The sequence below is a fragment of the Heteronotia binoei genome, chromosome 1, assembly GCF_032191835.1.
Source record: "Heteronotia binoei isolate CCM8104 ecotype False Entrance Well chromosome 1, APGP_CSIRO_Hbin_v1, whole genome shotgun sequence".
Lineage (NCBI taxonomy): Eukaryota > Metazoa > Chordata > Lepidosauria > Squamata > Gekkonidae > Heteronotia > Heteronotia binoei.
Window position 1 is genome coordinate 278446395 of NC_083223.1, and position 24095 is coordinate 278470489.

General features: G+C 50.8%; 1 protein-coding gene across 1 annotated transcript in view; it reads right to left on the reverse strand.

Moving 5' to 3' along the window:
• SNX27 (sorting nexin 27) overlaps positions 1-24095 on the reverse strand; it is a 112484-nt gene that overhangs the window by 20974 nt on the left and 67415 nt on the right. The window contains exons 3-6 of the mRNA XM_060256130.1: positions 7959-8151; positions 6843-6907; positions 5364-5468; positions 2688-2766 (exon numbers count right to left, since the gene is read on the reverse strand). Coding sequence (XP_060112113.1) covers positions 2688-2766; positions 5364-5468; positions 6843-6907; positions 7959-8151 — 442 coding nt within the window. The remainder of the gene's footprint in view (positions 1-2687; positions 2767-5363; positions 5469-6842; positions 6908-7958; positions 8152-24095) is intronic.

Below are 24095 nucleotides of genomic sequence, written 5' to 3' on the forward strand. Positions count from 1 at the left end.
TTCCTCCCCCGCAGCAGACACCCTGTGAGGTAGATGAAGATATTGGATTTATATCCCGCCCTCCACTCTGAAGAGTCTCAGAGCAGCTCACAATCTCCTTTCCCTTCCTCCCCCGCAGCAGACACCCTGTGAGGTAGATGAAGATATTGGATTTATATCCCGCCCTCCACTCTGAAGAGTCTCAGAGTGGCTCACAATCTCCTTTACCTTCCTCCCCCACAACAGACACCCCGCGAGGTGGGTGGGGCTGAGAGAGCTCTGACAGAAGCTGCCCTTTCAAGGACAACCTCTGCCAGAGCTATGGCTGACCCAAGGCCATTCCAGCAGGTGCAAGTGGAGGAGTGGGGGATCAATCCCGACTCTCCCAGATAAGAGTCTGCGCACTTAACTACTACACCAAACCAGCTCTCCAAGAGAAGTACAGAAACGGGGGCAAAATTAAGCTGGGTGGCTGCGTTTAAGTCTGTCTGCAGCGGCGGAAAAAATGAAGAGCTCAGTAGGACCTTCGTGGCAGGGCACGAGCACTCGTGAGCCACGGCGTCAAGAGGCGTGCAGTGACTCACAAAACCTCATGCCTTGCTACAAATCGCGTTAAGTCTTCAAGGGCCAAAAATTAATCTCATGGGCCTGAAAACACCATGACCAAGTCCTGAAGCCATCCGGCTGCCTGAGTTCAAAGCAGGGGTGCGCCTTCAGCAAAACTGAACGACGACAAACAAAACCCTGAAAAGGTATTTTCCAGGTATGACTTAAGCTGAAAACAGTTCAGAGATCAGCTGTAAGTATAGCTGAGCCTGGGGGGGAAAAGGCTTTTTTTTTTTTTTGCTTTTATTTGGGTGTGTTCGGATACACTGCGAGCCAACAGGCCTTCTCGAGAAGACGAGTTTGAATTTATACCCTACCCTTCACTCCGAGCGGCTTACAATTGCCTTCCCCTCCTCTACCTACTGCAGACACCCGCTCAGATGAGGCCTGAGAGAGCTCTTGATAGAACTGCTCTTGAGAGAAGAAGAAGACTGCCGATTTATACCCCACCCTTCTCTCTGAATCAGAGACTCAGAGTGGCTTACAATCTCCTATATCTTCTCCCCCCACAACAGACGCCCCGTGAGGTGGGTGGGGCTTAGAGGGCTCTTGAGGGAACAGCTCTAAGAGAACAGAAGAAGAAGAAGACTGCCGATTTATACCCCACCCTTCTCTCTGAATCAGAGACTCAGAGCGGCTTACAATCTCCTATATCTTCTCCCCCCACAACATATGCCCCGTGAGGTGGGTGGGACTGAGAGAGCTCTTTACAAAACAGCTCCGAGAGAACAGAAGAAGAGGAGGAAGGCTGCCAATTTATACCCCACCCTTCTCTCTGAATCAGAGACTTAGAGTGGCTTACAATCTCCTATATCTTCTCCCCCCACAACAGATGCCCCGTGAGGTGGGTGGGACTGAGAGAGCTCTTTAGAAAACAGCTCCGAGAGAACAGAAGAAGAGGAGGAAGGCTGCCAATTTATACCCCACCCTTCTCTCTGAATCAGAGACTTAGAGTGGCTTACAATCTCCTATATCTTCTCCCCCCCACAACAGACGCCCCATGAGGTGGGTGGGGCTGACGGGGCTCTTGAGAGAACAGCTCCGAGAGAACAGAAGAAGAAGAGGAAGGCTGCCAATTTATACCCCACCCTTCTCTCTGAATCAGAGACTCAGAGCGGCTTACAATCTCCTATATCTTCTCCCCCCCACAACAGACGCCCCATGAGGTGGGTGGGGCTGACGGGGCTCTTGAGAGAACAGCTCTGAGAGAACAGAAGAAGAAGAAAACAGCCGATTTATACCCCACCCTTCTCTCTGAATCAGAGACTCAGAGCGGCTTACAATCTCCTATATATTCTCCCCCCACAACAGACGCCCCATTAGGTGGGTGGGGCTGACGGGGCTCTTGAGAGAACAGCTCCGAGAGAACAGAAGAAGAAGAGGAAGGCTGCCAATTTATACCCCACCCTTCTCTCTGAATCAGAGACTTAGAGTGGCTTACAATCTCCTATATCTTCTCCCCCCACAACAGACATCCCATGAGGTGGGTGGGACTGAGAGAGCTCTTGAGAGAACAGCTCTGAGAGAACAGAAGAAGAAGAAGAAGACAGCCGATTTATACCCCACCCTTCTCTCTGAATCAGAGACTCAGAGCGGCTTACAATCTCCTATATATTCTCCCCCCACAACAGACGCCCCATTAGGTGGGTGGGGCTGACGGGACTCTTGAGAGAACAGCTCTGAGAGAACACAAGAAGATGATGACGACTGCAGACTTATACCCCACCCTTCTCTCTGAATCAGAGACTCAGAGTGGCTTACAATCTCCTATATCTTCTTCCCCCACAACAGATGCCCCGTGAGGTGGGTGGGACTGAGATTGCTCTCACAGCAGCTGCTCTTTCATGAACAACTCCTACGAGAGCTGTGGCAGACCCAAGGCCATCCCAGAAGGCGCAAGCGGAGGAGTGGGGAATCACACCCAGTTCTCCCAGACTAGAGTCCGCGCACTTAACCGCTATGCCAAACTGGCTCTCCAAGCAGAACCTGCCATCTCAGGGAGGTGAGCTCCCCCGTCCCCTCTGGGCAGCCTCCGCCCCTGCAGAAGGAGGACCGCCCCCCTCCCCTCCACACAATTCCTCCGCCCGGGCCAGAGCACTTACCGAAGGAGTGATTGATCACCTCGAACAACGCAAAGTAGTTGGCGGTCGTGCTGTCCATCCCAACCTTAGCAGCCACGGCCTGGAAGGGGGTGGGGGTGGGGGGGAAATGAAACCATTATTTAAAAAAAAAACCACACACCTGAGCCTGAAGACCACTAGCAAATTTCCCTCACTCCAGCGGAGGGGTAGGGACTATGATGACTACACTGATATGAATTACTTGATGCTTTATGTCTTATCTCACTTTCACTGATTTATATTTACACACAAATTTGTTGTTGTCGTTCAGTCGCACAGTCGAGTCCGACTCTTTGCAACCCCCTGCACAAAGTCACGCCAGGGCCCTCCTGTCTTCCACCATCCTCCGAAGTCTGCTCAAATTCGTGTTAGTCACATCAGTAACGCTGTCCAGCCATCTCATCTTTTGCCATCCCCTTCTTTTGCCTTCCGTCTTTCCCAGCATCAGGGTCTTCTCCAGGGAGTGCTTCCTTCTCATTGGGTGGCCAAAGGATTTGAGCTTCAGCTTCTGACCTTCCGGAGAGCCAGTTGGTGTAGTGGTTAAGTGTGCGGTCTCTTATCTGGGAGAACCGGGTTTGATTCCCCACTCCTCCACTTGCACCTGCTGGCATGGCCTTGGGTCAGTCATAGCTCTGGCAGGGGTTGTCCTTGAAAGGGCAGCTGCTGTGAGAGCCCTCTCCAGCCCCACCCACCTCACAGGGTGTCTGTTGTGAGGGAGGAAGGTAAAGGAGATTGTGAGCCGCTCTGAGACTCTTCGGAGTGGAGGGCGGGATATAAATCCAATATCTTCTTCTTCTTCCAGGGAACAGTCTGGGTTGATTTCCCTTAGGACTGACTGACTGGATCTTCTTGCAGTCCAAGGGACTCCCAAGAGTCTTCTCCAGTGAGTGCTCCCTTCTCATTTGGTGGCCAAAGGATTTGAGCTTCAGCTTCAGCCTCTGACCTTCCAGGGAACAGTCTGGGTGGATTTCCCTTAGGACTGACTGACTGGATCTTCTTGCAGTCCAAGGGACTCTCAAGAGTCTTCTCCAGCACCACAGCTCGAAAGCATCTATTCTTCTGCGCTCAGCCTTCCTTATGGTCCAACTCTCGCAGCCGCACACATAAATTTACATAGTACCATTTCTTGCCCCTCGTTCTCTTAGAGAAGAGCTGTGGCTCAGTGGTAGAACATCTGTTCAGCGTGCAGAAGGCCCCAAGTTCAATCCCCGGCATCTCCAGCTAAAAGAACCAGGCAGTAGGTGATAGAGCTGGAGTAGAGCTCGTCAAACGTTTGGCGCCTGTGGGCACCTCTGCGATGCTGACACAGTGTGGCGGCCACGGCAGCAAAATGGCTGCCACGGGAGGAGGAGCGAGCCGCAAAAGGGGTGCCGCGGTGAAGAGCCTCGCGCAGCTGCTGCCGGAGCAAAGCTTTTTTTAAAAAAAAAATCTCCAAAGCCCATCAAATCTTCAGCGGCCAATCGGAAACCTTGCTGGGCAAAAGATACACCTGGTCCCCCACCCCACCCGCTTGACAAGCACCAGGGAAGATCCTGGCCAGGTACTCAGAGGCACCACGGTGAGGATGCTGCCCAGGAGAACTCCTGCTGGCTTGAGTAGAGAAGACTGACCTTGATGGACCAAGGGCCCAATTCGATAAAAAGTAGTCTCCCGTGTCCTGCCTTGCTCCCACCCAACCACAAATACTTCTACCACTGGGGTGGCCAAACTGTGGCTCTCTTACACATATTGTATGGCTCTCAAAGCCCCCACCGCCCCGTGAGCCAGATGGGAAAAGGCATTAAATCTCTCTTTAAATCACTTGTTCCAAGCCAAGCCAGCCGGAGGCTTGGAGAATGCATTTAAAGTTAAAGTTGCTTTCTTTCCATCTCTCTCTCCTTCCCCCATCTAGTTTTTCTTTCTTTCCCTCCTTCCTGCCAGCCAGTCTGGTGCAGCGGTTAAGTGCGCGGATTCTGATCTCGGAGAACCGGGTTTGAATCCCCGCTCCTCTGCTTGCAGCTGCTGGAAAGGCCTTGGGTCACCCAAAGCTCCCGCAGGAGTTGTCCTTGAAAGAGCAGCTGCAGTAAGAGCTCTCTCAGCCCCACCCACCTCGCAGGGTGTCTGCTGTGGGGGGGGGGTGAAGGTAAAGGAGATTGTGACCACAATCTCTAAAGGAGGTAAAGGAGATTGTGACCACAATATCTTCTGTTTGGTGTAGTGGTGTAGCCAGTTTGGTGTAGTGGTTAAGTGTGTGGACTCTTATCTGGGAGAACCAGGTTTGATTCCCCACTCCTCCACTTGCACCTGCTGGAATGGCCTTGGGTCAGCCATAGCTCTGGCAAGAGTTGTCCTTGAAAGGGCAGCTGCTGTGAGAGACCTCTCAGCCCCACCCACCTCACAGGGTGTCTGTTGTGGGGGGAGAAGATATAGGAGATTGTAAGCCGCTCTGAGTCTCTAATTCAGGGAGAAGGGCGGGGTATAAATCTTCAATTCTTCTTCTTCTTCCTTCCTTCCTCTTCCTTCCTTCCTCTCTCTCTCTCCTCCTTCCTCCCTCCCTCCAACATCTGACGTTCATGTCTTGCAGCTCCCAGGCATCTGACGTTTATTCTATGCGGCTCTTACGATAAGCAAGGCTGACCACATCTGTTCTCTCAGATCTCTGGGGGACCTTGTACTTACCTGGTACACCTGGTCCGTGGTGCTGTTCTTCTTGACCCGGACAGTCACCGTCGTGATGTCTGGTAGCGCCACTCGGAGTTCAACGTCTGATACTCCGTTGTAATTCTGGAGGCCAGAAGCACACACACACACAAAAGGTTCTTGTTTCATTCGTTTACGGAATTTCTACCCCACTCCATCTCCCATAAACAGGACTCAGGGCTCACTGGATTTAAGGGCCTGTGTTATGAACTTGGTTTGCTGAAGGAAGAAATTGCTGAAGACTACTAATCCCTCTACTGCAAACTGTGGAAGCCAGTGATTTGTCATGTATTGTAAATCGTAATATTTTGGGGGGGGGGGGGGGGGAGGAAGACACGAGGACATTTACACCAGGGGTGGCCAATGGTGGCTCTCCGGATGTCTTTTGCCTACAACTCCCATCAGCCCCAGCCATTGGCATGCTGGCTGGGGCTGATGGGAGTTGTAGGCAAAAAAAAAAATCTGGAGAGCTACCGTTGGCCACCCCTGGTCTACATGGGTATAAAATGATAACAGGATTGAAGCAACTGCATTGTTTTTCAGCGGTACCGTTTGTAGCAGTAATTTTTCGCTTGCAATCCCCAGGTGGGGGCAGGGGATCCCCCAGTATGGAGGCCCTCCCCCCGCTTCAGGGTCATCAGAAAGCAGGGGGGGGGGATGTCTGTTGGGCACTCCATGATTCCCTTTGGGTGCTGCTTTTTGAGGTAGAGGCACCGCCTTTTCAGCGCAGCATCCAATGCCTCTCCCCAAAATACCCTCCAAGTTTTAGAAAGAATGGACCAAGGGGATCCAATTCTATGAGCCCACAAAGAAGGTGCCCCTCTCCTTGAACATATGAAGCTGCCTTCTACTGAATCAGACCCTCGGTCCATCAAAGTCAGTATTGTCTACTCAGACTGGCAGCGGCTCTCCAGGGTCTCAAGCTGAGGTTTTTCACACCATTTTGCCTGGACACTTTTTTGGAGATGCCGAGGATTGAACCTGGGACCTTCTGCTTCCCAAGCAGATGCTCTACCACTGAGCCACCGTCCCTCCCTCCTTCGTTAGTTCCAACGGAGTGGAGGCATTTAAAAGGCCTGCGGTCCCTTTAAATGTGATGGCCAGAACTCCCTTTGGAGTTCAATGATGCTCGTCGCACCCTTGCTCCTGGCTCCACCCCCAATGTCTTCTTGCTCCACCCCCAAAGTCCCCAGATATTTCTTGAGTCAGACTTGGCAACCCTACGCGAGTCCCCCCCAAATCCAAGAGAACGATCTCTGCTGAGCCCCTCACAGCTGCAGCTGGAGCACTCCCGACGAATCCCACCCGAAAGCGAGGCCGCAGAAACGAGGGAGGCAGAGACATTTCCTGGGCCTGCAGCTTCAGGTCTTAATAGGAGGCGATCAAAACCACAACTTCCTGTGCCAAAGCCGGCCCCCCCTCCCCTCCCCTCCCCTCCACACCGCGCGGCAAACTTACCTCATCCGATTCGGACAGGAACTCCTGCATGACGTCGCTCTCCCCGATGACTCGGATGGAGCACACTGCAGAATCGAGAAGAAGAAGATATTGGATTTCTATCCCACCCTCCACTCCGAAGAGTCTCCCCCACAACAGACACCCTGTGAGGTGGGTGGAGCTGGAGAGGGCTCTCACAGCAGCTGCCCTTTCAAGGACAACCCCTGCCAGAGCTAGCCGCTCTGAGACTCTTCAGAGTTGAGGGCAGGATATAAATCCAATATCTTCATCTACCTCACAGGGTGTCTGTCGTGGGGGAGGAAGGGAAAGGAGATTGTGAGGCGCTCTGAGACTCTTCAGAGTGGAGGGCGGGATATAAATCCAATCTCTTCATCTACCTCACAGGGTGTCTGTCGTGGGGGAGGAAGGTAAAGGAGATTGTGAGCCGCTCTGAGACTCTTCGGAGCGGAGGGCGGGATATAAATCCAGTATCTTCATCTACCTCACAGGGTGTCTGTTGTGGGGGAGGAAGGGAAAGGAGATTGTGAGCCGCTCTGAGACTCTTCGGAGTGGATGGCAGGATATAAATCCAGTATCTTCATCTACCTCACAGGGTGTCTGTTGTGGGGGAGGAAGGTAAAGGAGATTGTGAGCCGCTCTGAGACTCTTCAGAGTTGAGGGCGGGATATAAATCCAATATCTTCATCTACCTCACAGGGTGTCTGTCGTGGGGGAGGAAGGGAAAGGAGATTGTGAGGCGCTCTGAGACTCTTCAGAGTGGAGGGCGGGATATAAATCCAATCTCTTCATCTACCTCACAGGGTGTCTGTCGTGGGGGAGGAAGGTAAAGGAGATTGTGAGCCGCTCTGAGACTCTTCGGAGTGGAGGGCGGGATATAAATCCAATATCTTCATCTACCTCACAGGGTGTCTGTCGTGGGGGAGGAAGGTAAAGGAGATTGTGAGCCGCTCTGAGACTCTTCGGAGTGGAGGGCGGGATATAAATCCAATATCATCTTCTTCATCTTCTTCCTTCCCCAGGGGGGGGCAGAAGCGTGTCACGACTTGGCATGCCACAGAACTTTTCGCTGCCCGCCCCTCCCCCCCAGCCTTTGAGCCGCAAAGCCCAGCCGCCTACCCTTTTCTAGGTATTCCTCCAGCCCCCGTCGCCTGGCGTCCAGCTGCTGCTCTGAGAGGGAGAAGGGCCATTTGCCCGGCAAGCGTGGGAAAGTGAAGTTGGCGAACTCTCGCTTCAGGTTCTGGTGCAGGATGGCGAATTCCCGATACCGCTTCGAACACAGCTGCCGCCCCGCCATGTAAACGTTGTACACCTAAAGGGGGGGGGAGTCCATAAAGGGGAAAGAAAAACCAAAGCAGCGTTAAGGCATTCTGGCACCAGGCGAGACCCAGATTTGGAGAGGTCTTTCCAAAAACGACGCTTCCTGAAGGGTTTGGCTTTTGAAGAGTTTTAGAAACAAGCTTCATCTTTATACAGGCTGAGAGACGGTGGGTGCTTCCGTGCATGCTAAATAATCCCCTTTCAATCCACTTTAGGTGCGCTTTGCAACTGGTTTGCAACCTATGACGAAAGGTTAAAACGCTCTGGGCTCTTTAGCTTGGAGAAACGTCGACTGCGGGGTGACATGACAGAGGTTGACAAGATTATGCATGGGATGGAGAAAGTAGAGAAAGAAGTCCTTTTCTCCCTTTCTCACAATACAAGAACTCGTGGGCATTCGATGAAATTGCTGAGCAGACAGGTTAAAACGGATAAAAGGAAGTACTTCTTCACCCGAAGGGTGATTAATATGTGGAATTCACTGCCACAGGAGGTGGTGGCGGCTACAAGCATAGCCACCTTCAAGAGGGAGTTGGATAAAAATATGGAGCAGAGGTCCATCAGTGGCTATTAGCCACAGTGTGTGTGTGTGTGTGTGTGTGTATGTGTGTGTGTATGTGTGTGTATATATATATATATATATATAATTTTTTTTGGCCACTGTGTAACACAGAGTGTTGGACTGGATGGGCCATTGGCCTGATCTAACATGGCTGCTCTTATGTTCTCATGTGACACAGAGTGTTGGACTGGATGGGCCATTGGCCTGATCCAACATGGCTTCTCTTATGTTCTCATGTGACACAGAGTGTTGGACTGGATGGGCCATTGGCCTGATCCAACATGGCTTCTCTTATGTTCTCATGTGACACAGAGTGTTGGACTGGATGGGCCATTGGCCTGATCTAACATGGCTGCTCTTATGTTCTTATGGTTTTCATTTTTTGAACAGGCAAATTCCACATGCAAACCATCACTGAAATGCATTAAGGAAAGGAAAGGTCACCTGTGAAAGCACCCGTCGTTTCTGACTCTGGGGTGACGTTGCTTTCACGTTTTAATGGCAGACTTTTTACGGAGTGGTTTGCCATTGCCTTCCCCAGCCATCGATGCTTTCCCCCCAGCAAGCTGAGTACTCATTTTACCGACCTCGGAAGGATGGAAGGCTGAGTCAACCTCGAGCCAGCTACCTGAAAACCCAGCTTCCGCCAGGGGTCGAACTCAGGTCGTGAGCAGAGCTTAGGACTGCAGTACTGCAGCTTTAACACTCTGTGCCACGGGGCTCTGAAATGCATTAAACGTCAACTGAAAGGGCATGTGTGAAGGCATATGACTTGTTCAAAAGGAGCTGGGCGTGTTTCGCCTGGAGAGGAGGCGGCTGAGAGGTGGTAGGATCACCATCTTCAAGTACTTGAAGGGCTGTCACATGGAGAATGGTGTGGAATTGTTTTCTGTGGCCCCAGAAGGTCGGACCAGAACCAGTGAGTTGAAATTAAATCAAAAGAATTTCCGGCTCAACATTAGGAAGAACTTCCTGACTGTTAGAGCGGTTCCTCAGTGGAACAGGCTTCCTCCTCGGGAGGTGGTGGGCTCTCCTTCCTTGGAGGTTTTTCAACAGAGGCTCGATGGTCATCTGACCGCAATGAAGATCCTGTGAATTTAGGGGGAAGTGTTTGTGAGTTTCCTGCATTGTGCAGGGGGTTGGACTAGATGACCATGGTGTACCTTCCAATTCTATGGCTTGCCAGCCTCAAGGTGGGGCCTGGAGATCTCCTGGAATTAAAACTGATCTCCAGATGACAGAAATCGGTTCCTCTGGATCAGATCTTTGGCTGGTCTGGAAGGTGGATTCTACAGCAATTATACGCCCATTGAGTTCCTTCCTCTCCACAGTCTCCATCCCCCAAATCTCCAGGTATTAAGAACATTAGAGAAGCCATGTTGGATCAGCCAATGGCCCATCCAGTCAAACACTCTCACACAGTGGCCAAAAATCCCCAGATTCCATCAGGAGGTCCGCTGGTGGGGCCAGGGCACTAGAAGCCCTCCCATTGCTACCCCCCCTCCACAGCACCAAGAATACAGAGCATCACTGCCCCAGACAGAGAGCTCCATCTATACCAGGGGTGTCAAACAGTGGAATCAGGCCCAGAGGGCTTCTATCAGGTCCCTGAGCAACTGGCTGTCATCTGCTTCCTTTTCCCTTTCTCTTGCTTCCATCTGTATCACAGCTTGCATTGCAAGGCTTGTTCAATCACACGGCAGAGCTACAGAGCAAAACCTCGATTTTCTCCATTGGCTGAGGCTCCTCCCTTGAGGAGGAAGTGGGGGAGGCAGAGCTTGCTCTGCCAGGCTCGCTAAATCGCACAGCAGAGCTGCTGAGCCAAGCCTCTCTCCCTTGTATTGACTAAGAGTCCTCCCCCTCCCGGACTCCTGGGGAGGGAGGGAAAGAGCCAGAGCTTCCTTTGCCCAGTTCCTCAATCACACAGGAGAGATACAAAGAAAGAACCTTTAGGACCAGTGAGTGCTAATGTTTTAAGCATGTTTTATTTTAAAGTCTTTTTAGAAAAAAAATCTTCAATTGGGTTTGTCTGTGTCCTTTATAAAGTGTATATCTCGGTTACCTAATCTTAAATAGGTGCACATGTGACCCGGCCCAACAAGGTCTCAGTTATGTCACATCTGGCCCTCATAACAAATGACTTTGACACCTCTGATCTCTACCTTGTGGCTAAGAGCCACAGATGGACCTCTGCTCCAGATGTTGATCCAATCCCCCCTTGAAGCCATCTACGCTTATAGCTTGTGGGACAGGGTGGGGGTATAAATCGAAAAATTAAATTAAAGCAAGCTCTGCCTCCCCCACTTCCTCCTCAAGGGAGGAGCCTCAGCCAATGGAGAAAATCGAGGTTTTGCTCTGTAGCTCTGCTGTGTGATTGAACAAGCCTTGCAAAGCAAGCTGTGATACAGATGGAAGCAAGAGAAAGGGAAAAGGAAGCAGATGACAGCCAGTTTAAATCGGGGTATAAATCGAAAAATTAAATTAAATTAGCTGCCACCACTTCCTGCACCAATGAATTCCACGTGTTAATCACCCTTTGGGTGAAGATGATGACATTGGATTTATATCCTGCCCTCCACTCTGAATCTCCAGAGTCTCAGAGTGGCCTACAATCTCCTTTACCTTCCTCCCCCACAACAGACACCTTGTAAGGTGTGTGGGGCTGAGCGAGCTCTCCCAGAATCTTCCCTTTCAAGGACAACTTCTGCGAGAGCTATGGCTGACCCAAGGCCATTCCAGCAGCTGCAACTGGAGGGGTGGAGAATCAAACCTGGTTCACCCAGATAAGAGTCCAAACATGTAACCACTATACCGAACTGGCTTTCCTAGGAAAAGTACTTACCACTCTTAGAAATAGCCATGTCGCTGTAAGGATGTGTTAAGTGATGTAGAATGCATTGTTTTATTTCTTTTATCCCAAGTACCTTTCCCTGATGTTTTATACTAGTAAAATCGATTTCTTTAGATAAGTGTAAGTCTTCTCTCCATTTATGCAACCTCCTCACATCTGAATTTCAAACAAATACACTAACACATTCCCATGTAGATTTCCTCTGTTAAATCTCCATTGAGGCAAGCTGTTTTAATATCCACATGTTCAACTTCTTAAGAACATGAGAGAAGCCATGTTGGATCAGGCCAATGGCCCATCCAGTCCAACACTCTGTGTCACACAGTGGCCAAAAAAATTTTTATGTATACACACACACACACACTGTGGCTAATAGCCACTGATGGACCTCTGCTCCATATTCTTATCCAATCCCCTCTTGAAGCTGGCTATGCTTGTAGCCGCCGCCACCTCCTGTGGCAGTGAATTCCACATGTTAATCACCCTTTGGGTGAAGAAGTACTTCCTTTTATCCGTTTTAACCTGACTGCTCAGCAATTTCATGGAGTGCCCACGAGTTCTTGTATTGTGAGAAAGGGAGAAAAGGACTTCTTTCTCTGCTTTCTCCATCCCATGCATTATCTTGTAAACCTCTATCATGTCACCCCGCAGTCGACGTTTCTCCAAGCTAAAGAGCCCCAAGCGTTTCAACCATAGGGAAAGTGTTCCAATCCTTTAATCATTCTAGTTGCCCTTTTCTGGACTTTCTCCAATGCTATCATATCCTTTTTGAGGTGCGACGACCAGAACTGCACACAGTACTCCAAATGAGACCGCACCATCGATTTATACAGGGGCATGATACTGGCTGATTTGTTTTCAATTCCCTTCCTAATAATTCCCAGCATGGCGTTGGCCTTTTTTATTGCAAACGCACACTGTCTTGACATTTTCAGTGAGTTATCTACCACGACCCCAAGATCTCTCTCTTGGTCAGTCTCTGCCAGTTCACACCCCATCAACTTGTATTTGTAGCTGGGATTCTTAGCCCCAATGTGCATTACTTTGCACTTGGCCACATTGAACTTCATCTGCCACGTTGACGCCCACTCAATGTGGAGAGCCAGTTTGGTGTAGTGGTTAAGTGTGCGGATTCTTATCTGGGAGAACCGGGTTTGATTCCCCACTCCTCCACTTGCACCTGCTAGCATGGCCTTGGGTCAGCCATAGCTCTGGCAGAGGTTGTCCTTGAAAGGGCAGCTGCTGGGAGAGCCCTCTCCAGCCCCACCCACCTCACAGGGTGTCTGTTGTCGGGGAGGAAGGACATAACGCCATATTATTATGTGACGCGTTATAACGCCATATTATTATGTGAATTTTAATATTTTGTAATTGTTTTAACCGTGTTTTATAATTGTAACTGATGTAATGTGTGTTTTATGCTGTGAGCCGCCCTGAGCCTGCTTCGGCGGGGAGGGCGGGATAGAAATAAAAAATTATTATTATTATATATTATAAAAGGAGATTGTGAGCCGCTCTGAGACTCTTCGGAGTGGAGGGCGGGATATAAATCCAATATCTTCTTCATCTCTAGGCCTGTCCCACCTTGTCTGGCTGGCGTGGCGCGCACCCCTTTCTCTCCAGCCGCGGCCGGGCGGGCGAAGAGAGAGCGAGCCAGTCGCCCCACGCGCGCCCCCTCCCGGCGAAAGCCGGCCCTGCCGCTGCTCGCTCGGCCGCACATGGCTCTCTCGCGCTCCCCCGCGGCCCGGGGAAAGCAGCCTGGCGCGCGCTTCTCTGCAAGCCTCGCCGGCCTTGCTTGCTTCTACTTCTTCACTCACCCAGCCTCAGCAGATCCCTTTGGAATGCCTCACAATCCTCTCTGGTTCTCACCACCCCGAACAATTTAGTGTCATTTGCAAACTTGGCCACTTCACTGCTCACTCCCAACTCCAAATCATTTATGAACAAGTTAAAGAGCATGGGACCCAGTACTGAGCCCTACGGCACCCCACTGCTTACCGTCCTCCACTGTGAAGACTGCCCATTTATTCAAGCATAACCGTCTGCCCTCACCCTTCCCTCGTGGTTGGCCTTTTCACCTCTCACTCAAACCCACAGTGTGGGTAACAATTAGCTTATCGCCTTACCTTGCTGGAAGTGGGGGGGGGGGGGGGTGGAGATCAGATTGAGGTGGGAAACATAACAACAAAAGAGAAGCCATGTTGGATCAGGCCAATGGCCCATCCAGTCCAACACTCTGTGTCACACAGTGGACAAAAAAACCCAAGTGCCATTAGGAGGTCCACCAGCGGGGCTAGAAAGCCTCCCACTGTGCCCCCCCAAGCACCAAGAATACAGAGCATCATTGCCCCAAACAGAGAGTTCCAACAATAAGCTGTGGCTAATAGCCACTGATGAACCTCTGTTCCAGATGCTTATCCAATCCCTTCTTGAAGCTGGCTATGCTTGTAGCTGCCACCACCTCCTGTGGCAGTGAATTCCACATGTTAATCACCCTTTGGGTGAAGAAGGACTTCCTTTTATCCGTTCTAACCCGACTGCTCAGCAATTTCATTGACTGTCCACGAGATCCTGCATTATGAGAAAGGGAGAAAAGTATGTCTTTCTCTACTTTCTCCATCCCATGCATTATCTTGTAAACCTCTCTCACGTCACCCCGCAGTCGACGTTTCTCCAAGCTAAAGAGCCCCCAGCGTTTTAACCTTTCTTCATAGGGAAAGTATTCCAACCCTCTAATCCAGGGGTCCTCAAACTTTTTAAATAGGGGGCCAGTTCACTGTCCCTCAGACTGTTGGAGGGCCGGACTGCCGTTACTGTACAAGGCCGCGGGCCGTCAATTCTCCGTCTTCTGCATCTCTCTCCCTTCCCCACACCACACACCCCGGCCTGGGAACTCACCTCACCTCGGTATCGCCTCACACTCTGTCTCCGTCGCCTCAGCCCAGTGCCGGAAGTGTGCGTTGCTAACGTGAGTTTAGGTCGAACGTCACTTCCGGTCTGATTTTGCCATAACCCGGCGGGCCGCATAAACGTCCTCAGCGGGCCGCATCTGGCCCGCGGGCCGTAGTTTGAGGACCCCTGCTCTAATCAGTCTAGTTGCCCTTTTCTGGACTTTCTCCAATGCTATAATTTCTTTTTTGGGGTGCAGTGACCCTGGAGAACTGTTGCCACTTTTAGCAGAACCATGACTTTGATGGGCTGAGGGTTTGATTCAGTACAGGGAAGCTTCCTGTGTTCCACAAGTCTCCGTGAAGAGAAGCTGTTTGGAAAAGGCAGGATATCCCAGGTTGCTGCTAGAAACCGATGTACCCTTGGCCTGAGATCCAGCAAAGTGTTGGACTTGATGGGCCGTTGGCCTGATCCAACATGGCTTCTCTTATGTTCTTATGTTCTTAAAGGGGAAAAACCCCACCGGCCTCTCCCGCAACTACCCGCTTTTGCCGCCCTGCCATTCAGTTTGCTTCCCATCCGACGCCCGAGCTGTTCCTTCCTGCCCAGAGAACTCCACGTTCTTCCCCAAGTCATCTGCAGTTCTGGAAGGAGGAGGAGGAGAAGAAAAAGAATTGCAGATTTATACCCCACCCTTCCCTCTGAATCAGAGACTCAGAGCGGCTCACAATCTCCTATATCTTCTCCCCCCACAACAGACACCCTGTGAGGTGGGTGGGGCTGAGAGACCTCTGTCAGAAGCTGCCCTTTCAAGGACAACTCTGCCAGAGCTATGGCTGACCCGAGGCCATTCCAGCAGGTGCAAGTGGAGGAGTAGGGAATCAAACCCGGTTCTCCCAGACAAGAGTCCGCACACTTAACCGCTGCACCAAACTGGCTCTCTCACCCCCTCAGTTGACGTTTCTCCAAGCTAAAGAGGCCCAAGTGTTTTAACCCTTTCTTCATAGGGAAAGTGTTCCAACCCTCTAATCAGTCTAGTTGCCCTTTTCTGCACTTTTTCCAATGCTATAATATCAAGGACGGATTAACTCGGCTTTCCAGTGCTATTATATCAAGTCAACAAGGAGGCATTAACTCGGCGTTCACAACCATGATCCAAGCGTGGAACTGAGGGGGGGGGGCAGACTTTCACCGCCGCACAGTTCGGCGAGTTTGTTTTTCAAGATCCCCCGCTTTGTTTCTCGCCCGACACATTCTCGGAAGTTCTTCCAAAAGAGTTTTGTTTCCAGAACAGTGGCCCCGTCACACTCCCCTTTTCTCCAAGGGGAGGAAATCAACATGACTTTTGACAGCTCCTTGAACAGACTTTTGTCCTTGGGCAAACCAAGAGCCCTCCCGTACCCATAAGAGGCAGCAGTGGTGCAGTAGTTAGAGCGATCCAGAGAACCGGGTTTGAATCCCCAATTCTGTCATGCGAGCTTGGGGTCACAGCCTAACCTCCACGGGGCTGTTGTGAGAATAGAATAGAGGAGAAGACGTGTTCCCTCTAAGCTGAGTTAGTCTGAGCTAGCTCAGTTTTTTAGCCTCTGGCTCATGAATTTTTGTCTTACTAAACTCCACAACTTAGAGGAAGTCAGCTGGTATCCCTACTGCTGAGAGCCAGTTTATTGGTAGAAAAAGCCCAGCAGGAACTCAGTTGCATATTAGGCCACACCCCCTGACATCACCATTGTTTCGCATAGGGCCTTTTGTAGAAAAAGCTCAGGAGGACCTCATTTACATATTAGGCCACACCCCCTAGCACCAAGCCTGGACGTTCCTGCTAAAAAAAAAAACTGTTGAAAGACCTGATTCAGATTGAGGTGACAAGAGAGGATAGACGAATTAAAAACTAAGAAGTCACCAGGTCCGGATGGCATACATCCAAGAGTTCTGAAAGAACTCAAAGGTGAACTTCTGGATCTCCTGACAAAAATATGTAATCTTTCATTGAAATCTGCCTCCGTTCCTGAGGACTGGAAGGTAGCAAATATCACCCCCATCTTTAAAAAAGGTTTCAGAGGAGACCCGGGAAACTACAGGCCAGTCAGTCTGACTTCAATACCGGGAAAGTTGGTAGAAACCATTATCAAGGACAGAATGAGTAGGCACATTGATGGACACGGGTTATTGAGGAAGACTCAGCATGGGTTCTGCAAGGGAAGAACTTGCCTCACTAACCTGTTACATTTCTTTGAGGGGGTGAACAAACATGTGGACAAAGGAGACCCAATAGATCAGGGGTGGCCAATGGTAGCTCTCCAGATGTTTTTTGCCTACAACTCCCATCAGACCCAGCCATTGGCCATGCTGGCTGGGGCTGATGGGAGTTGTAGGCAAAAAAACATCTGGAGAGCTACCGTTGGCCACCCCTGCAATAGATGTTGTTTACCTTGACTTCCATAAAGCTTTTGATAAAGTTCCTCATCAAAGGCTCCTTAGAAAGCTCGAGAGCCATGGAGTAAAAGGACAGGTCCTCTTGTGGATCAAAAACTGGCTAATTAATAGGAAGCAGAGAGTGAGTAAAAATGGGCAGTCTTCTCAGTGGAGGACGGTAAGCAGTGGGGTGCCGCAGGGCTCAGTACTAGGTCCTATGCTCTTTAACTTGTTCATTAATGATTTGGAGTTGGGAGTAAAAAGTGAAGTGGCCAAGTTTGCAGATGACACTAAATTGTTCAGTGTGGTGAGAACCAGAGAGGATTGTGAGGCACTCCAAAGGGATCTGTTGAGGCTGGGTGAGTGGGCGTCAACGTGGCAGATGAGGTTCAATGTGGCCAAGTGCAAAGTAATGCACATTGGGGCCAAGAATCCCAGCTACAAATACAAGTTGATGGCTTGTGAACTGGCAGAGACTGACCAAGAGAGAGATCTTGGGGTCATGGTAGAGAACTCATGGAAAATGTCAAGACAGTGTGCGGTTGCAATAAAAAAGGCCAATGCCATGCTGGGAATTATTAGGAAGGGAATTGAAAACAAATCAGTCAGTATCATAATGTCCCTGTATAAATCGATGGTGCGGTCTCATTTGGAATACTTACAATTTTCATCACCGCACCTCAAAAAGGATATTATAGCACTGGAATAAGTCCAGAAAAGGACAACTAGAATGATTAAAGGTTTGGAACACTTTTCCTATGAAGAAAGGTTAAAACGCTTGGGGCTCTTTAGCTTGCAGAAACGTCGACTGCGAGGTGACATGATAGAAGTTTACAAGATTATGCATGGGATGGAGAAAGTAGAGAAAGAAGCCCTTTTCTCCCTTTCTCACAATACAAGAACTCGTCGGCATTCAATGAAATTGCTGAGCAGTCGGGTTAAAATGGATAAAAGGAAGTCCTTCTTCACCCAAAGGGTGATTAACACGTGGAATTCACTGCCACAGGAGGTGGTGGCGGCTACAAGCATAGCCAGCTTCAAGAGGGAATTGGATAAAAATATGGAGCTGAGGTCCATCAGTGGCTATTAGCCACAGCATATTACTGGAACTGTCTGGGGCAGTGATGCTCTGTATTCTTGGTGCTTGGGGGGGGCAAAGTGGAAGGGCTTCTAGACCCACTTGTGAACCTCCTGATGACACTTGGGTTGGGGGTTTTTTGCTTTTGTTTTGGCCACTGTGTGACACAGAGTGTTGAACTGGATGGGCCATTGGCCTGATCCAACATGGCTTCTCTTACGTTCTTAATGCCAATCACCACTTCAGGGTACAGGAAGGAATTCTCCTCCAGGTCAGATTGGCCCAAGGACCCTGAAAGCTTTCTGCCTTCCTCTGCATGCAGAGCAGGGGGTCACTGAGGGGAGCTGCAAATTTCCTGCCTTGTGCTGCGGGTTGGGCGGGATGACCCTTCCAGCTCTACGGTTCTATAAATGAAGTAATACATTAAAACATCGTTCACACGCATGCCCCATCAAATTGGAAGAAGGCTCAAACGTGCGGGACTGAAACCATCGTCAGGTTCCTCTCCAGGGGCACCCAAAACAGCGGGTGCTTTTGCACTGGGCATGGCACCGCTGAGCTTGTGCCCTCCCTCCTGCCAGGGCTGGGCACCCGACCAGAAGTTGCTTGGCTTCCCGTTAAGAGTGGAAAATCCGGCAAAAGTTTACTGTGGTTTGTCCGCGGGATGTCTGAAAAGAGGCAGTGTTGCAGGCATTCTGGGAGTGGAGCTGGCAGCACTTCTGGGCAGAAGAAAGTGTTGGACAGAGTGCTTTTTTCCCCAAGGGCAGCCCTTTCTCAAGCTTCCCTCGCTCGGGACGTGGCACAAACGGGAGAGCCGCTGCTTTTCTCAGCAGGGAGAGCGCCACGGAAAAGAAGAAGAAAAGAAGAAGAAGAAATTGGATTTATATCCTGCCCTATACTCTGAATTTCAGAGCGGCTCACAATCTCCTTTTACCCACCCACCCCCACTCCCACAACACACAACCTGTGAGGTGGGTGAGGCTGAGAGACCTCTGACAGATGCTGCCCTTTCAAGGACAACCTCTGCCAGAGCTATGGCTGACCCAAGGCCATTCCAGCAGCTGCAAGTGGAGGAGTGGGGAATCAAACCCGGTTCTCCCAGATAAGAGAGCTCTGGCTGACCCAAGGCCATTCCAGCAGCTGCAAGTGGAGGAGTGGGGAATCAAGCCCGGTTCTCCCAGATAAGAGAGCTCCGGCTGACCCAAGGCCATTCCAGCAGCTGCAAGTGGAGGAGTGGGGAATCCAACCCTGTTCTCCCAGATAAGAGAGCTATGGCTGACCCAAGGCCATTCCAGCAGCTGCAAGTGGAGGAGTGGGGAATCAAGCCCGGTTCTCCCAGATAAGAGAGCTCTGGCTGACCCAAGGCCATTCCAGCAGCTGCAAGTGGAGGAGTGGGGAATCAAACCCGGTTCTCCCAGATAAGAGAGCTATGGCTGACCCAAGGCCATTCCAGCAGCTGCAAGTGGAGAAGTGGGGAATCCAACCCTGTTCTCCCAGATAAGAGAGCTATGGCTGACCCAAGGCCATTCCAGCAGGTGCAAGTGGAGGAGTGGGGAATCAAGCCCGGTTCTCCCAGATAAGAGAGCTCTGGCTGACCCAAGGCCATTCCAGCAGCTGCAAGTGGAGGAGTGGGGAATCAAACCCCGTTCTCCCAGATAAGAGAGCTCCGGCTGACCCAAGGCCATTCCGGCAGGTGCAAGTGAAGGAGTGGGGAATCAAACCCGGTTCTCCCAGATAAGAGAGCTATGGCTGACCCAAGGCCATTCCAGCAGGTGCAAGTGAAGGAATGGGGAATCAAACCCTGTTCTCCCAGATAAGAGAGCTATGGCTGACCCAAGGCCATTCCAGCAGCTGCAAGTGGAGAAGTGGGGAATCCAACCCTGTTCTCCCAGATAAGAGAGCTATGGCTGACCCAAGGCCATTCCAGCAGGTGCAAGTGGAGGAGTGGGGAATCAAGCCCGGTTCTCCCAGATAAGAGAGCTCTGGCTGACCCAAGGCCATTCCAGCAGCTGCAAGTGGAGGAGTGAAGAATCAAACCCGGTTCTGCCAGATAAGAGTCCGTGCACTTAACCACGACTCCAAACTGAAAGCAGGAGCTTAAACGTCCATGGGAAGCCCTGTACCAACACAAGAGAGGTCTTTCCCTAGCAGCAGGCTTGGCCGTGCATCCGCGACAAAAGGAGAAAAGGGGTGCTCCGTGCATCGCGGCGGACTGCGTGCTGTAGTGGTTAGAGCAGGACCCACCCAACGTGGTGCCCCTGGGCACTGAGTGCTCACATTCCCATAATGGATTATTTATCAAAATACAATGATATTCTCGATTTGATTGACACACTCTGTTTACAGTAAACTGACTGGATTTTAAATTCCTTAGGATAGAGACTCCTTGTAGAGAGAAGGTGTTTGAAACAACTGTGATTTAAACATTGAAAATTGCCAGTATATTTAAAAACTTTTAAACGGCAAGAAAATTACCAGTATATGTTTAATATATGTTTAACTAACATATGTTAGTTAAAATGCTGTATTTTTATTACTGCCTTACTATTAATTTATAAATTTAGCACTGTACTATATTATTTTTAGGGAGAACCCCGTGGCGCAGAGTGGTAAAGCTGCCCTCTGCTCATGACCTGAGTTTGATCCCAGTGGAAGCTGGTTCAGGTAGCCAGCTCAAGGTTGACTTTTAAGAAGAAGATGATGATATTGGATTTATATCCGCCCTCCACTCCGAAGAGTCTCAGAGCGCTCACAATCTCCTTTCCCTTCCTCCCCCACAACAGACACCCTGTGAGGTAGATGAAGATATTGGATTTATATCCCGCCCTCCACTCCGAGGAGTCTCAGAGCGGCTCACAATCTCCTTCCCTTCCTCCCCACAACAGACACCCTGTGAGGTAGATGAAGATATTGGATTTATATCCGCCCTCCACTCCGAAGAGTTCCCTTTCAGAGCGGCTCACAATCTCCTTCCCCTTCCTCCCCCACAACAGACACCCTGTGAGGTAGATGAAGATATTGGATTTATATCCCGCCCTCCACTCCGAGGAGTCCTCAGAGCGGCTCACAATCTCCTTTCCCTTCCTCCCCACAACAGACACCTGTGAGGTAGATGAGATATTGGATTTATATCCCGCCCTCCACTCCGAAGAGTCTCAGAGCGGCTCACAATCTCCTTCCCCTTCCTCCCCCACAACAGACACCCTGTGAGTAGATGAAGATATGGATTTATATCCCGCCCTCCACTCCGAAGAGTCTCAGAGCGGCTCACAATCTCCTTTCCCTTCCCCCCCCACAACAGACACCCTGTGAGGTAGATGAAGATATTGGATTTATATCCCACCCTCCACTCCAAAGAGTCTCAGAGCGGCTCACAATCTCCTTTTCTTCCTCCCCCACAACAGACACCCTCGTGAGGTAGATGAAGATATTGGATTTATAATCCCACCCTCCACTCCGAAGAGTCTCAGAGCGGCTCACAATCTCCTTTCCCTTCCTCCCCACAACAGACACCCTGTGAGGTAGATGAAGATATTGGATTTATATCCCGCCCTCCACTCCGAGGAGTCTCAGAGCGGCTCACAATCTCCTTCCCCTTCCTCCCCACAAACAGACACCCTGTGAGGTAGATGAAGATATTGGATTTATATCCCGCCCTCCACTCCGAAGAGTCTCAGAGCGGCTCACAATCTCCTTTTCCTTCCTCCCCCACAACAGACACCCTGTGAGGTAGATGAAGATATTGGATTTATATCCCGCCCTCCACTCCGAGGAGTCTCAGAGCGGCTCACAATCTCCTTCCCCTTCCTCCCCACAACAGGACACCCTGTGAGGTAGATGAAGATATTGGATTTATATCCCACCCCTCCACTCCAAAGAGTCTCAGAGCGGCTCACAATCTCCTTTTCCTTCCTCCCCCACAACAGACACCCTGTGAGGTAGATGAAGATATTGGATTTATATCCCGCCCTCCACTCCGAGGAGTCTCAGAGCGCGTCACAATCTCCTTCCCCTTCCTCCCCCACAACAGACACCCTGTGAGGTAGATGAAGATATTGGATTTATATCCCGCCCTCCACTCCGAAGAGTCTCAGAGTGGCTCACAATCTCCTTTACCTTCCTCCCTCACAACAGACACCCTATGAGGTGGTGGGGCCTGGAGAGGGCTCTCACAGCAGCTGCTCTTTCAAGGACAACCTCTGCCAGACCTATGGCTGACCCAAGGCCATGCTAGAGGTGCAAGTGGAGAAGTGGAGAATCAAACCCGGTTCTCCCAGATAAGAGTCCGCTCACTTAACACTACACCAAACTGGCTCTTCCAAGGTCGGTAAAATGAGTACCGAGCTCATTGGGGGGGGAAGTGTAGATGACTGGGGAAGGCATGGCAAACCACCCTGTAAAACGTCTGGTGTGAAAACATTGTGAAAGCAGCGTCAGAGTCCGAAATGACTGGTGCTTGCGCACGCGGACCACCTTTACCTTTATACTATATTATTTTATGTTGTATACTGTGACAATACAATAGAAGGGATAGAAGGAAGTACTTCTCAGAATGGTTAAAAGGATATCCTTCTTCACCCAAAGGGTGATTAACAGATGGAATTCACTGCCGCAGGAAGTGGTGGCAATAACACGCATGGATGGCTTCAAGAGGGGATTGGATCAACGCATGGAGCAGAGGTCCATCAGTGGCTATTAGCCACAAAGTGTAGAGGGAACACTCTATCTGGGGTAAGTAATGCTCTGTATTCTTGGTGCTGGGGGGGGGCACAGTGGGAGGGCTTTTAGTGTCCTGGCCCCACCGTTGGACCTCATGATGGCACCTGGGTTTTTTTGGCCACTGTGTGACACAGAGTGTTGGACTGGATGGGCCAGTGGCCAATATGGCTTCTCTTCTGTTCTGTCTGGGGCAGTGATGCTCTGTATTCTTGGTTCTTTGTGGGGGAGGAAACAGTGGGAGGGCTTCAAGTTTCCTGGTCCCACTGATGGACCTCCTGATGGCACCTGGGTTTTTTGGCCACTGTGTAACACAGAGTGTTGGACTGTATGGGGCATTGGCCTGGTCCAGCATGGCTCCTCATATTCTCATGTCTGGGGCAGAGATGTTCTGTCTTCTTGGGGGGGCACAGTGAGAGGGCTTCTAGTGTTCTGGCCCCACTGATGGACCTCCTGATGGCACCTGGGTTTTTTTGGCCACTGTGTGACACGGAGTGTTGGATTGGAGGGGCCTTTGGCGTGATCCCATATGGTTTCTCTTATGTTCTTATGTCTGGGGCAGTGATGCTCTGTAATCTTGGTGCTTGGTGGGGGGCACAGTGGGAGGGCTTCTAGCCCCACTTGTGAACCTCCTGATGGCACTTGGGGGCGTTTTTTGGCCACTGTGTGACACAGAGTGTTGGACTGGAGGGCCCTTTGGCCTGATCCAACACGGCTTCTCTTACGTTCTGAATAACTTGTTAATTTAAAAAATAGATTGAAAGCCTCTGCTTGGTTGCCGCCACAGGTGAGGTGCCCACAGGGGAATGCTACAGCTGCTCTTTTGTGCTGGGACGTGGCGCTGCCATTGGTAGAACGGAGCCACCAAACCTCGTCTGCGGCTCCCTAGCATGTGCACGGGCATGAATGACGCATGCAGCTCTGTCACAGGTGAGGGTTTTATACAGGGGTCGTTTTGTGGAAAAATAGGTGGTGGAGCTCATCAGCATAACTCATGAGCACATGCCACCTCCCCCCCCCCCAGCCAAGAGCAACCTGATACAAGAAAGGAGAGCCCCAGGCGAGCGAGGCCTGCTTGGGCTGGCTAGCGTTCCAGAGAGCCCAAGCAGGTCTCACTCATCTGGGGCTCTCCTAGGCCGCCCCCCCCCCCCAGTCAAAAGGCCAGCAAGCCACCCCCTGCCCAAAATCGCATAAGAAGTGGAGAAAGGGTGGCGTGGGCTTCTCCAAGTGTTAATGAGGGCTGCTGGGGGCGTGGCAAAGCCCTTGGTGGCTGGCTGGCTGGCTGCCCGCTCTCCTAATCCAGGGATTGTTATGCAGCTGCACCTACTATTCAATGGACAAGGTTAAGTGGGGAGGAGCTGGGTGGGCGGTCAGAAAGGTTCAAGAGCTGCGCTCCTGCTGAATCTGGGGCCTGGTTTTAAACAT